At 36.6% G+C, this 14,063-nt stretch overlaps 2 protein-coding genes across 10 annotated transcripts in view; one reads left to right on the top strand and one right to left on the bottom strand.

Annotated features, from left to right (window-relative positions):
• The window catches only part of LOC309610562 (uncharacterized protein), a 651,150-nt gene that overhangs the window by 515,928 nt on the left and 121,159 nt on the right, over positions 1-14,063 (bottom strand). Inside the window, exon 5 of one of the 4 annotated variants that reach the window (XR_014234009.1) lies at positions 6,665-6,815. The exons of 2 other annotated variants lie outside the window; for them this stretch is intronic. The gene's annotated coding sequence lies outside the window, so the exon portion shown is untranslated. The remainder of the gene's footprint in view (positions 1-6,664; positions 6,816-14,063) is intronic. One more of the 4 variants, XR_014234010.1, reaches the window with a different exon arrangement.
• Positions 1-14,063, top strand: part of RBBP8 (RB binding protein 8, endonuclease) — an 82,941-nt gene that overhangs the window by 52,780 nt on the left and 16,098 nt on the right. For all 6 annotated transcript variants that reach the window (XM_082353538.1, XM_082353537.1, XM_082353536.1 and 3 more), the window contains 6 exons: positions 1,251-1,336; positions 2,829-2,938; positions 4,025-4,904; positions 4,987-5,113; positions 6,042-6,130; positions 7,038-7,155. In XM_082353538.1, the coding sequence (XP_082209664.1) occupies positions 1,251-1,336; positions 2,829-2,938; positions 4,025-4,904; positions 4,987-5,113; positions 6,042-6,130; positions 7,038-7,155 (1,410 nt within the window). The remainder of the gene's footprint in view (positions 1-1,250; positions 1,337-2,828; positions 2,939-4,024; positions 4,905-4,986; positions 5,114-6,041; positions 6,131-7,037; positions 7,156-14,063) is intronic.

Genomic DNA, 14,063 nt, shown 5'->3' with positions numbered 1-14,063 from the left:
AGATTCCTGCTTCTTCAACTCTCATATGTAAATAGTCTCCAAGTCTTATTGATTGCACCTCCTACACATCTGTCATGCACATTCTTCTGCACCCACATTATAGTAGTTTAGGCCATCAGCATCTCTCATGAGACTCTTTTAGTAATCTAATTAGTCCCTTTGCCTATTAGTGAGTGCTTCTTGTTCTGTCAGCCTGTCTGAATTACCTTTTTAGGCCAAATATTGCATCCGTCCTCCATTAAAAAACCCTTGGATATCTCTTCATTGCTTACAGGATAAATTTTAAATTCTTTAGCATAATCTGATCCCTTATCAACCTGTCTGCGCTCATGTCCTAACCACCATTATATCTTTTGCACTTTGATTTCCAGCAGTTGAACCACATGTAGTTGCCTGAACTGCAGTTTTGTTTCACATGTCGCACCTTCCACGTACCTAGAATCCTCTCTGCCCCCAGCCCAGTTTAATTCCTTTTTCTCTCAAGGGTCAGCTTAGTCATCACTTGGTGAGCTTTCCTTGATTTCTCAAGGCAGATTTAGGAGTCCTTGCTCTGTGTTTAAATCACCCCTTTTATTTACCTTTAATGTTTATCACATTTTATTGCAGTTTTCTTTTTACCTTTCAACTATAGCAGCCCATAAGCTCCTTGAGGACAACAACTTTTTCTTTTCGTAGCACAATGCCTGAAACATAGTATGTGCTACATAAATACTTGTTGACTTATTGAAACTCTGTATACATAAAACTTTATAAAATATTTGAACACAGGTGAATTCTGTATAAATATGTGTTAGCTTAAAACTTGAAAATTATGCAGTGCTGAAAATCTCTCTGCACCGTGAGAGTTTTCATGAAGTGAAACTCTCATGAAAGAGTGTTTTCATGAAAGGTTACTATATAAATACGGTTTGATACTCACGCTGTGCCTTGTATCACAAGAAATCCATTTAATTATATGTTTTTTATGATTTTTTTTTTCCAGTGGCACTAAGAAAAATAATCTACCCGTTAACATTCAATTCATTTAGGAAAAATAGAAAACCTAGCTGAAAAAGTTTGGCAAGAGTAGATGCTAGATACCTGCAACTTATTGCAATTTATAGTAGATATTTTGGACTTTACGTAGAATTTTAAAAATTGTTCAGTGCCATTTTGTAAAGTGGTCCTTTGAGCTTTTTCTTTCCTTTTACGTATTTTTTCATACATCTTGTTTCTACAATTGTATAATGTGTTTTTTTTTTTAAACTTAGATACACATGGAAAAAGCAGTTATCCTCCTGATAATTTAGCTACAGTTGTTGCTGAAACACTTGGACTTAGTGTTCAAGATGGGTCTGTAAGTAATTGTTTACTATGGTGATAATATGAGTTAATTAGTGTCTTTTGAGGTCAGTTTTTAGAGAATTGATATCCAAAGATTATTAGATAAAGGCCTAGAACAAAAATTGATGTGACTAGAAAGGCCCATTTATATTATTCACCCCAGGCAGTCGCAGAAATCTAGAATCTTTAGAATTATTGGGATATATAGGTTGTGGGTTGAATCAAAATTTATATGGCTTAGAGGATTTAGCAACCCTCTTCCCCATCCCCCTCTCCTCCCTACCCTGTTCCAACTAACAGAAGACTTTAAGAGAAGTCTTAAACCTTTAGGTTGATTTCAGAATTCATTGGATCTTTTCAACATCCTTTAAACCAGGCTTTGATTTGGAAGACAGGCTGAATTCTTGGATCTACTATAGATGCTTTAATTCATCTTTGTCCTTATAAATGCCAATCCAATTAGACCAAAGCTTTAGGGATTGAGTCAGAAATTGACCCCATGATTTTCTTTTCGTTATTTTAGTTCTTCCTTGCATCAGACACATTTACTTTTTTTCTTAATTGATCCCTAAAAAATGGAAACCTTGAATTCTTCAATGTTAGGGAAGTTTCATTTTGGTACAGCTTTAAAACTATTCTTTTGCTTTAGTCAGTAAATGTATACATTGAATATACATTTAATATATGTAAATGTATATTCAAACCATTGAATTGGTTTTTCACTGCATTTGAATTTTTTTTTTTTTTTTGGTCCTTTCTAGTTTTAAATCTCTCTTCAAGTGATGGTGGGTAGTTTTTACCCTTTGAACTTTAAATGTTTTAATGGTTTTTAAATTCCGTCCTGCCCATAAACCTGGCAAGTCAGTAGTTTAGACACCAAATCTAGTAAGGGAACTGATCTCTAAAGACCTGCTGCTCAAAGTGTGATCCACAGGCCGACAGCATCTGCATCCTTGGAGGTTTGTTAGAGAGAGAAAATCTCAAACCTAACCCCAGACCTACTGAAAGAGAACTTATATTTTCACAAGATCCTCAGTTGATTTGTATGCATGTTAAAGTTCGGGAAGCACGGCTCTCTAAAGGATCCTTTTAAATTTGTCTCCTATAAGTATAATCAGTCATCTCTATTCCCTTCCTCTAATCTAACTAATCTTGTTTTTTGGAATTGGCAACCACCAGTCTGCTTTCTGTCCTTGTGAATTTACCTATTCTGGATAATTCATATATAAATGGGATCATATATGTGGCTTTTGAGTCTGGCGTCTTTCGCTTAGCCTCATCCACATCATAACGTGTATCAGTATTTCATTCCTTTTTAAGAATAAATAATCTTGGGGCTACCCTGGCAGTCCAGTGGTTAAGACTGCATGCTTCCACTGCAGGGGGCACGGGTTTGATCCCGGATCAGGGAACTAAGATCCCGCATGCTGTGGCACGGCCAAAAAAAAAAGAGAGAATTAATAATCTTCCATTGTATTTATGTACTTTATCTTTTATTATTGAAGGAATCTCGAGGTCCTATGAGCCCTCTTGGTGATGAGCTCTACCACTGTCTGGAAGGAGATCACAAAAAACCTTTTGAGGAATCTAGAAGAAATAGTGAAGATAGTTTAAGGTAATTTGGGGCACTTTGGTAAAAACTTATAAACTGTCGATGAAATTCCATTACAGTGAGTTCCATATATTTAAACTATTTCTCTCCCTCAGCTTGTTATTCTGGTTGTATTAATTTTTACTTAAAAAAATATTTCCCCCAGTTTATGACCAATTGAGGGCTTTTTGTGTTAATGTAGAGAGATGGATATTACTTTTAGATTCTTTCTGTACTTCTATCAAGGAGTACTTAAGAGGTCCCAGCCTTATCTCCTTTAAAGATCCAATCATCCCTTCTGGGTTTGTATTTTCAAAAACTGGACATTTTATGAAATCCATCATTAGTTCAGATGAGCTTCCAAGATTGGGATACATCTTGTTTTTACTAATTTCAGAACATCCATTAACTAACAATACCTATATTTATGTAGCACTTTGCTTTTTAAAAGAGCTTTCAGTATTAGATACATGTATCACATTTAATTTGTCATCATAGTAACTCATTAAAGTAGGTTTTATTACCCCCATTTTTTACAGTCAACAAAAATGCAGCTTCACAAAGGTTAAATGTCTTTTTAAGACCACACAACTATTAAGTATGAGAGTCAGAGCTCTTAGCCATTCCACGTCTTCAAACTTAACCCTAATGCTCTTTCTACTGCCACAGCTGTCTCCTCTGCTACAGGCAGGCTGGGTCTTGAGTTATGTTCAATTCTGTAGTATAAGAATTTTGTTTCTTGGAGTTACTCATGATAAGATTTCGTAACAGCAAAAGAATTTGTGTCCCTAGTGGGATTTATTAAAATATGATTTTCTTATATAGTGAATTTATTTAAGTTACTTAGGAAAACTATTTATAGATAGGAATATCATTGTATTGAGATAGGTTTGCTGTATCATTTCCCTCTGCTTTTTGTCAGCCAAATAAAGAGAAGCCAGCAACTATATTGTATCTTAAATTTTGGTTAATGGTCTGCCTCTAAGATGTGGATAAGACCTTACTGTTAATAATTCTATATTAGCAAAAGTTTTCTCATTATGCTTGTTTTTTAATTTTTACTCTATTTCTTTAATAGGAAAAAAGCTTTACCACTCTTTATTTTTTTAGATTTTCAGATTCTAATTCAAAGACTCCTCCTCAAGAAGAATTGACTACTCGGGTATCATCTCCTGTATTTGGAGCTACCTCTAATGTGAAAAGTAGTTTAGGTTTGAATACAAGTTTGTCCCCTTCTCTTTTAGAGACTGGGAAAAAAAAACATCTGAAAACAATACCTTTCAGCAACACTTCTAATTCTAGATCAGAGAATCCTAGATCAAAATCTGAAGATGGTGCCCTTTTCACACATCATAATATTGGGGCTGAAGTGAAGAAGATCACTAACCAGTCATCTTCTAATAAGCAGATGCTTATAAATAAAAATACAAGTGAACAGGATAGTATTGATCACATTAAAGATACTGTTACTGATAAAGATAAACATGTGGTACCCCTGAAATCACTGGGAGGCCGAACCAAAAGGAAGAAAATCGAGGAAGAAAGTGAAGATGAAGTAAGCTGCCCCCAAGCCTCCTTTGATAAAGAAAATGCTTTTCCTTTTCCACCGGATAGTCATTCTTACATGAATGGAGACTATGTGATGGATAAACCTCTGGATCTGTCTGATCGATTTTCAGCTATTCAGCGTCAAGAGAAAAGCCAAGGAAGTGAGAACTCTAAAATCGGATTTAGGCAAGTGACTCTCTATGAGGTTTTGAAGCCTGTTCCAAAGGGCTCTTCCTCAAGCCGTAAGGCCTTGAGTGGGAGCTGTGGGTTAACCAAAGATTCCCCAGAAGAGCCCAGCAGTTTACAGGAGTCCCTCCAGTCCTTGAGTAAATCTCCGGATAATAAAACACTGTTACAAATAAAGGAAGAAAATTCTATCTTTAAAATCCCTCTACGTCCACGTGAAAGTTTGGAGACAGAGAATCTTTTTGACGACGTGAAGGTTTGTGTTAAACGTTCAAGGATTCTGATTAAAATGGTTGTTTGTGATTTCTCCTAGATGCTAATAATTCTTTCTGTTTTAGGGTGCTGGTTCTCGTGAGCCTATAAAAGTAAAAACCAGGTCAGTCCATGGAGCATGTGAACTTGCATCAGTTCTTCAGTTAAATCCATGTAGAATTGCTAAAACAAAGTCTCTACAAAACAACCAAGGTATGTACACTATAAATAGCATTTCTACTCTTTTAATGACTTTAAATTGAGTATTGTAATATATTATGTATATTCTTTGGATAGACTGAATTATTTTCAGAAAAAATATCTTATCCCTGTGTGTTTCTGTGTTTATAGCACAATTCTTACTGGTTTCACTTTACATGTGATTTTCCTGCTCTTCTGCTTTTTGAAAAAATAAATTGACATCTTTAATACCTACTTTTATAGATGATTTTATAGATTTACCTGTTCTATGTAGTTGTTTATTTTCTTTACAAAAAGAAAGCTTTAAAAAATTTAAACTATACAGATTTTTTAAATATAAAAATTAGAAATTTATCGTCCAAACCTTGTTCCTCACCCCATAGATAGCCTGTCCTTTTCTTTGCATTTACATGTATATCTGTAAACATTTGCATATGCTAACTCTGTGTTTAACCTTTTGAGGAACTATCTAACTTTCTTCCAAAGGAGCTACAGCGTTTTACATTCCCACCAGCAGCATGTGAGGGTTCCAGTTTCTTCACATTTCGAGGGTTCCAGTTTCTCCACATTCTCACCAGCACTGTTACTGTCTGTCTCTTTGATTCTAGCCATCCTGTGGGTGTGAAGTTATATCTCAATTGTGGTTTTGATTTGCCTTTCCCTGATGGCTAATGATGTTGCGCATCTTTTCATGTGCTTATTGGCCAGTTGTATATCTTCTTTGAATGACTGTCTATTCAGGTCCTTTGCTTATTCTTAATTGGAGTAATTGTCTTATTATTGAGTTGTGACAGTTCTTTATATATTCTAGGTACAAGTCCTTTATCAGACATATGATTTGCAAAACTTTTCTCTCATTCTGTGGGTCCCATAATGTTTTAAAGTGATGAGAATTTTTAAAATTTGTTTTTAATTGTGCATTTTTTTCTCCTTATCTAAGATGTATCCTTTGAAAACATCCAGTGGAGTATAGATCCAGGAGCAGACCTTTCTCAGTATAAAATGGATATTACTGTAGTAGATACAAAGGTAAGTTAGAAAATAGAACCAAAGCCCATGTGGTTATTGTAGTGTATTGTTAGTCACCCTGCTGTCCTGACTCTGTGACCTTGAGGTAATCACATATCTCTTACAGCCTTCATGTATTTATTCAGAAAACTATGAAATAATAACACTTATTATGCCAACATTATGGTATTTTTGAAAGTGTAATAATACTTTCTGACTTTAGAGAACTTTGCTGAAAAATATAGTTTTAAACTAATGTAAAATGCTAATTACATATTTTAAATAGTTTTATTTTTTATCAAAATAATCTGTCATATGCCTTGATTAACTTAAAATAATCTACCTTCAAGAAAACAATTTCATTTTTCCCAGTTGGCTAATTTTTTTAAATGCTGTGTATTTTTTCATTAAAATTCATAGCATAAATAAATTTTTTGGTTTGTATTTAGGTTCTTCATAGTTTGAGAGGTTCTCTTTCACTTGGTAGCATATTAATAAACTATTTAACAGTTGCTAGAGTAATAAATATCCATTAAGAAATCAAATTTGACTTACGAACTTTTCTTCTTAGTGTACATTGATGTTAATTTCTGTGAAGCAGATTAGGGAAGAAAGGAAGCTCCAGGGATCGTGGTAACACACAGTTCTCTCATGCTTGGCAGCAGTCCTTTTCCTAGGCTTGAGAGACGATGCTTGTATGTCAAAGCTAAAAATGGTTTACAGGCATTTAAACCTAAATGTATCTATATTCCTAAAGGGTAAAGGTAAATATTACTTAATGCTACTGAAATGTAAGTGTACACTTAAAAAATGATTAAAATGGAAACATTTATGTTATGTATATTTTACCCCACCCCCCCCAAAAAAGTAAATATTAGGCCATAAAGGAATAATTGTTAAAATTTTGAATTTTTAAATATTTATTCAGGATGGCAGTCAGTCAAGATTAGCAGGAGGAGAGACAGTGGACATGGACTGTACATTGGTTAGTGAAACTGTGCTTTTAAAAATGAAGAATCAAGAGCAGAAGGGAGAAGAAAGTCCAAGTAAGATTTGATTTTTTTTTTTTTAATTTTAATACAAATGTGGAGGGAAGTTTATAGACATACCATTGCACTGATGAGTATAAGTGACCTCTTCACCATAAACCAGTTTTTTTTTCCCCCTGTTCTCATAATGCTAGATTTCTCTTTAGTAAAGCTTAGTGTCAATATTTCAGGAAAAAAATCTTTAGTAAAAATAATTTTTATTTCCAAAAGAATTCAAGTTGTTTCCAGGGGTCAGCAAACTAAAGCCAGCTGCCAGTTTTGTAAGTAAAGTTTTACTGGAACCCAGCCTCACTCACTTGTTTATTTATTGCCTATGGCTGCTTGTTGAACACAGCAGCAGAGCTGAGTAGTTTCTGCAGAGACCTTATGGCCCCACAGGCCTAAAATATTTACTGTCTGACCCTTTAAGAAAAAGTTTCCTGATCCCTGGTTTAGATAATTTTTTTATAAAAGGTGTAAAAGAAATCTTGAGAGTCCTGTTTTAGAAATATTATTTTCCAAAACAATTTGATAAGGAAAAAAAGGGAGGATTCCACTGAGAAGTATTAGTATAGATTTGTAAACTAGCAGTAAACTAAGAATGATAGTGTATATGATGAGTGAGTGACTCTGCCATATTCTACTTCTATAGAAAAGGAGATTTGGCAAAACTAGGAGTCTACAGCCCATTGTAGTGAGAAACTGTTAATTCTTCATCTAAAGCCTTGATTTTCTGAAAGAGGTGGGAACAATGGAAGGATTTCATTTGGCACCACCTTAGCAACATTCCTAACTACAGAGGCATATGACATGAGATCAACTAGACTGGGAATAGTTGTCATTCATCACCCTTATGTGTTAAAGAGTTAGGACCTGCCACATGAGGATGCAGGGCTAAAAACAGAGGCCTTTTCCAATGATCGTCTCTTAGAAATTGAGGACATTCAGACTGTGTGTGCATTTTCTATCTTCTGCTGAATATTCTCTAGTCTACCTACTCAGGGCCCAGTAGTAAAACAGCCAGTCTTGTCCTTGCTTCTTAAGAAACACCTTATCTCTTGCTGCCCCAAATGCAGTAAGTGAGAGAAAATTTTAATAGCCTTTGCCTTAATTCTTTGTTCTTGAGTAATAACATCCATTCAATCAAGTACCTGGCTGCCTATGTTGAGAGGACAGTACCTATTAAAAGTAAACCTTAACCAGGTGTCTGCTCCTCTGGTGAGATGGGGCCAGAAGACGCTCTCCTCAGCTCCTTGCCTGGGTGGGCATGTTAGGCTCTAGGGCCGGCAGAAATCCTCGTTTGAGGGTCCCACCAAGTTCCCCGGTCAGTGCTGCAGCTGAGCGGCTGCTTGGGACTACTGCTCAGGCGCTACAGAAAGCCTTCTTGGAATCTGACATGTTATCACTTTGGGACCGTTGGCCAGCTGCTTCTGACTTGGCCACATGAAGGCTCAGGCTGTCCCAGTCTCTGAACTGAAGAGAACCAACACTATTAGCATACCTCTCACCACCATGAATACAAGGTATTTCAATGAAGAGTATCAGGAGGACATCTACAAATCCCAGACAGGCATGTGCAAGTTCTGAGGAATGGTGGAATAACCCAGTGTATCTGGGTGACCTTTGGAGACAGCTGCGACAGAGCTACAACAGAGCAGTGGCTGACACCCAACTCATGGCCCACCTTCTCCTGCCATGTGGCTGACAGGGTCTTGGTGCTCCAGCCAGCTTTCAGGCCTGAGCCTCTGAGGTGGAAGAGCCGAGTTCAGGACATTTGTTCACCAGAGACCTCCTGGCCCCACATAATATCAGTCGGCAAGAGCTCTCCCAGAGGTCTTTGTCTCAGTGCTAAGACCCACCTCCACTCAACGACCAGCAAGCTCCAGTGCTGGACACCCCATGCCAAACAACTAGCAAGACAGGAACACAACCCCACCCATTAGCAGAGAGGCTGCCTAAAATCATGCTAAGTTCACAGACCCCAAAAAACACCACTAGACGCGGTCCTACCCACCATAAAGACAAGATCCAGCCTCATCCACCAGAACACAGACACCAGTCCCCTCCACCAGGAAGCCTACACAACCCACTGAACCAACCTTACCCACTGGGGGCAGACACCACAAACAATGGGAACTACAGCCCTGCAGCCTGCAAAAAGGAGACCCCAAACACAGTAAGTTAAGCAAAATGAGAAGACAGAGAAACACACAGCAGATGAAGGAGCAAGGTAAAAACCCACCCAACCAAACAAATGAAGAGGAAATAGGCAGTCTACCTGAAAAAGAATTCAGAATAATGATAGAAAAGATGATCCAAAATCTTGGAAGTAGAATGGAGAAAATACAAGAAACGTGTAACAAGGACCTAGAAGAACTCAAGAGCAAACAATGATGAACAACACAGTGAATGAAGTTAAAAATTCTCTAGAAGGAATCAATAGCAGAATAACTGAGGCAGAAGAACGGATAAGTGACCTGAAAGATAAAATAGTGGAAATAACTACCACAGAGCAGAATAAAGAAAAAAGAATGAAAAGAATTGAGGACAGCCTCAGAGACCTCTGGGACAACATTAAACGCACCAACATTCGAATTATAGGGGTCCCAGAAGAAGAAGAGAAAAAGAAAGGGACTGAGAAAATATTTGAAGAGATTATAGTGGAAAACTCGCCTAATATGGGAAAGGAAATAGTCAAGTCCAGGAAGCACAGAGAGTCCCATAGAGGATAAATCCAAGGAGAACATGGCAAGACACATATTAATCAAACAATCAAAAAATTAAATACAAAGAAAAAATATTAAAAGCAGCAAGGGAAAAGCAACAAATAACATACAAGGGAATCCCCATAAGGTTAACAGCTGATCTTTCAGCAGAAACTCTGCAAGCCAGAAGGGTGCTGCAGGACATATTTAAAGAGATGAAAGGAAAAAACCTACAACCAAGATTACTCTACCCAGCAAGGATATCATTCGGATTTGACAGAGAAATTAAAGCCTTTACAGACAAGCAAAAGCTAAGAGAATTCAGCACCACCAAACCAGCTTTACAACAAATGCTAAAGGAACTTCTCTAGGCAGGAAATACAAAAGAAGGAAAAGACCTACAATAACAAACCCAAAACAATTAAGAAAATGGTCATAGGAACATACATATCGATAATTACCTTAAACACAAATGGGTTAAATGCTCCAACCAAAAGACATACACTGGCTGAATGGATACAAAAACAAGACTCATATATATGCTGTCTACAAGAAACCCACTTCAGACCTAGGGACACATACAGACTGAAAGTGAGGGGATGGAAAAAGATATTCCATGCAAATGGAAATCAAAAGAAAGCTGGAGTAGCAATTCTCATATCAGACAAAATAGACTTTAAAGACTGTTACAAGAGACAGAGAAGGACACTACATAATGATCAAGGGATCAATCCAAGAAAAAGATATAACAATTGTAAATATTTATACACCCAACATAGGAGCACCTCAATACATAAGGCAAATGCTAACAGCCATAAAAGGGGAAATCAAGTAACACAATAATAGTAGGGGACATTTAACACCCCACTTTCACCAATGGACAGATCATCCAATGGAAAATAAATAAGGAAACACAGCTTTAAATGACACATTAAACAAGATGGACTTAATTGATATTTCTAGGATATTCCATCCAAAACCAGCAGAATACACTTTTTTCTCAAGTGCTCATGCAGCATTCTCCAGGATAGATCATATCTTCAGTCACAAATCAAGCCTTGGTAAATTTAAGAAAATTGAAATCATATCAAGTATCTTTTCTGACCACAACGCTATAAGACTAGATATCAATTACTGGAAAAAAATGTAAAAAATACAAGCACATGGAGGCTAAACAGTACACTACTAAATAACCAAGAGATCAGTGAAGAAATCAAAGATGAAATCAAAAAATTCCTAGAAACAAATGACAATGAAAACATGACGACCCAAAACCTATGGGACGCAGCAAAAGCAGTTCTAAGAGGTAACTTTATAGCAATACAATCCTACCTCAAGAAACAAGAAAAATCTCAAATAAACAACCTAACCTTACACCTAAAGCAATTAGAGAAATAAGAACAAAAAAACCCCAAAGTTAGCAGAAGGAAAGAAATCATAAAGATCAGATCAGAAACAAAAGGAAATGAAGGAAATGACAGCAAAGATCAATAAAATTAAAGATGGTTCTCTGAGAAGATAAAATTGATAAACTATTAGCCAGACTCATCAAGAAAAAAAAGGGAGAAGACTCTAAGCAATAGAATTAGAAATGAGAAAGGAGAAGTAACAACTGTCACTGCAGAAATACAAAGGATCATGAGGGATTACTACAGGCACCTATATGCCAATTAAGTGGACAACCTGGAAGAAGTGGACAGATTCTTAGAAAAGCACAACCTTCTGAGACTGAACCAGGAAGAAATAGAAAATATAAACAAACCAATCACAAGCACTGAAATTGAAACTGTGATTAAACATCTTCCAACAAACAAAAGCCCAGGACCAGATGGCTTCACAGGCGAATTCCATCAAACATTTAGAGAAGAGCTAACACCTATCCTTCTCAAACTCTTCCAAAATATAGCAGAGGGAGGAACACTCCCAAACTCATTCTACGAGGCCACCATCACCCTGATACCAAAACCAGACAAAGATGCCACAAAAAAAAACTACAGGCCAATATCACTGATGAACATAGATGCAAAAATCCTCAACAAAATACTAGCAAACAGAATCCAACAGTACATTAAAAGGATCATACACCATGATCAAGTGGGGTTTATCCCAGGAATGCAAGGATTCTTCAATATATGGAAATCAGTCAGTGTGATAAACCATATTAACAAATCGAAGGAGGAAAACCATATGATCATCTCAGTAGATGCAGAAAAAGCTTTCAACAAAATTCAACACCCGTTTATGATAAAAATCCTCCAGAAAGTAGGCATAGAGGTAACTTACCTCAACATAATAAAGGCCATATATGACAAACCCACAGCCAACATCATTCTCAGTGGTGAAAAACTGAAACTATTTCCACTAAGATCTGGAACAAGACAATGTTGCCCACTCTCACCACTATTATTCAACATAGTTTTGGAAGTTTTAGCCACAGCAATCAGAGAAGAAAAAGAAATAAAAGGAATCCAAATCAGAAAAGAAGTAAAACTGTCACTGTTTGCAGATGACATGATGCTATACATAGAGAATCCTAAAGATGCTACCAGAAAACTACTAGAGCTAATCAATGAATTTGGTAAAGCAGCAGGATACAAAATTAATGCACAGAAATCTCTTGCATTCCTATACACTAACAATGAAAAATCTGAAAAAGAAATTAAGGAAACAGTCCCATTTACCATTGCACCAAAAAGAAGAGGAAACAAAAGACCTGTATGTAGAAAACTATAAGACACTGATGAAAGAAATTAAAGACAATACAGACAGATGGAGAGATATACCATGTTCTTGGATTGGAAGAATCAACATTGTGAAAATGACTATACTACCCAAAGCAATTTACAGATTCAGTGCAATCCCTGTCAAACTACCAGTGACACTGTTCACAAAACTAGAACAAAAAATTTCACAGTTTGTATGGAAACAACAAAAGACCCCGAATAGCCAAAACAATCTTGAGAAAGAAAAACGGAGCTGGAGGAATCAGGTTCCCTGACTTCAGACTATACTACAAAGCTACAGTAATGAAGACGATATGGTACTGGCACAAAAACAGAAATATAGATTAGTGGAACAGGATAGATAGCCCAGAGATAAACCCACTCACATATGATCACCTTTTCTTTGATACAGGAGGCAAGAGTATACAATGGAGAAAAGACAGCCTCTTCAATAAGTGGTGCTGGGGAAACTGGACAGCTACATGTAAAAGAATGAAATTAGAACACTCCGTAACACCATACACAAAAATAAACTGAAAATGGATTAAAGACCAAAATGTAAGGCCAGACACTATAAAACTCTTAGAGGAAAACATAGGTAGAACACTCTGTGACATAAATCACAGCAAGATCCTTTTGACCCACATCCTAGAGAAAGGGAAATAAAAACAAAAATAAACAAATGGGACCTAATGAAACTTAAAATCTTTTGCACAGCAAAGGAAATCATAAACAAGATGAAAAGACAACCCTCAGAATGGGAGAAAATATTTGCAAACGAAGCAACTGACAGAGGATTAATCTCCAAAATATACAAGCAGCTCATGCAGCTCAATATCAAAAAAACAAACAATCCAATCCAAAATTGGGCAGAAGACCTAAATAGACATTTCTCCCAAGAAGATGTACAGATTGCCAACAAACACTTGAAACGATGCTCAACATCACTAATCATTAGAGAAATGCAAATCAAAACTACAGTGAGGTATCACCTCCCACCGGTCAGAATGGCCATCATCAAAAAATATACCAACAATAAATGCTGGAGAGGGTGTGGAGGAAAGGGGCCCTCTTACACTGTTGGTGGGAATATAAATTGATACAGCCACTATGGAGAACAGTATGGAGGTTCCTTAAAAAACTAAAAATAGAACTACCGTACGACCCAGCAATCCCACTACCGGGCATATACCCTGAGAAAACCATAATTCAAAAAGAGTCATGTACCACAATGTTCATTGCAGCTCTGTTTACAACAGCCAGGACATGGAAGCAACCTAAGTGTCCATCGACAGATGAACAGATAAAGAAGATGTGGCACATATATACAATGGAATATTACTCAGCCATAAAAAGAAACAAAATGGAGGTATTTGTAGTGAGGTGGATGGACCTTGAGTCTGTCATACAGAGTGAAGTAAGTCAGAAAGAGAAAAACAAATACCATATGCTAGCACATACATATGGAATCTTAAAAAAAAAAATGATTCTGAAGAGC

Source organism: Balaenoptera borealis (assembly GCF_965194805.1).
Source record: "Balaenoptera borealis genome assembly, chromosome: 14".
In the NCBI taxonomy this organism is placed as follows: Eukaryota; Metazoa; Chordata; class Mammalia; order Artiodactyla; family Balaenopteridae; genus Balaenoptera; species Balaenoptera borealis.
Note: the sequence above shows the minus strand (reverse complement) of the source record. Positions and strands in the feature narration are given on the sequence as shown.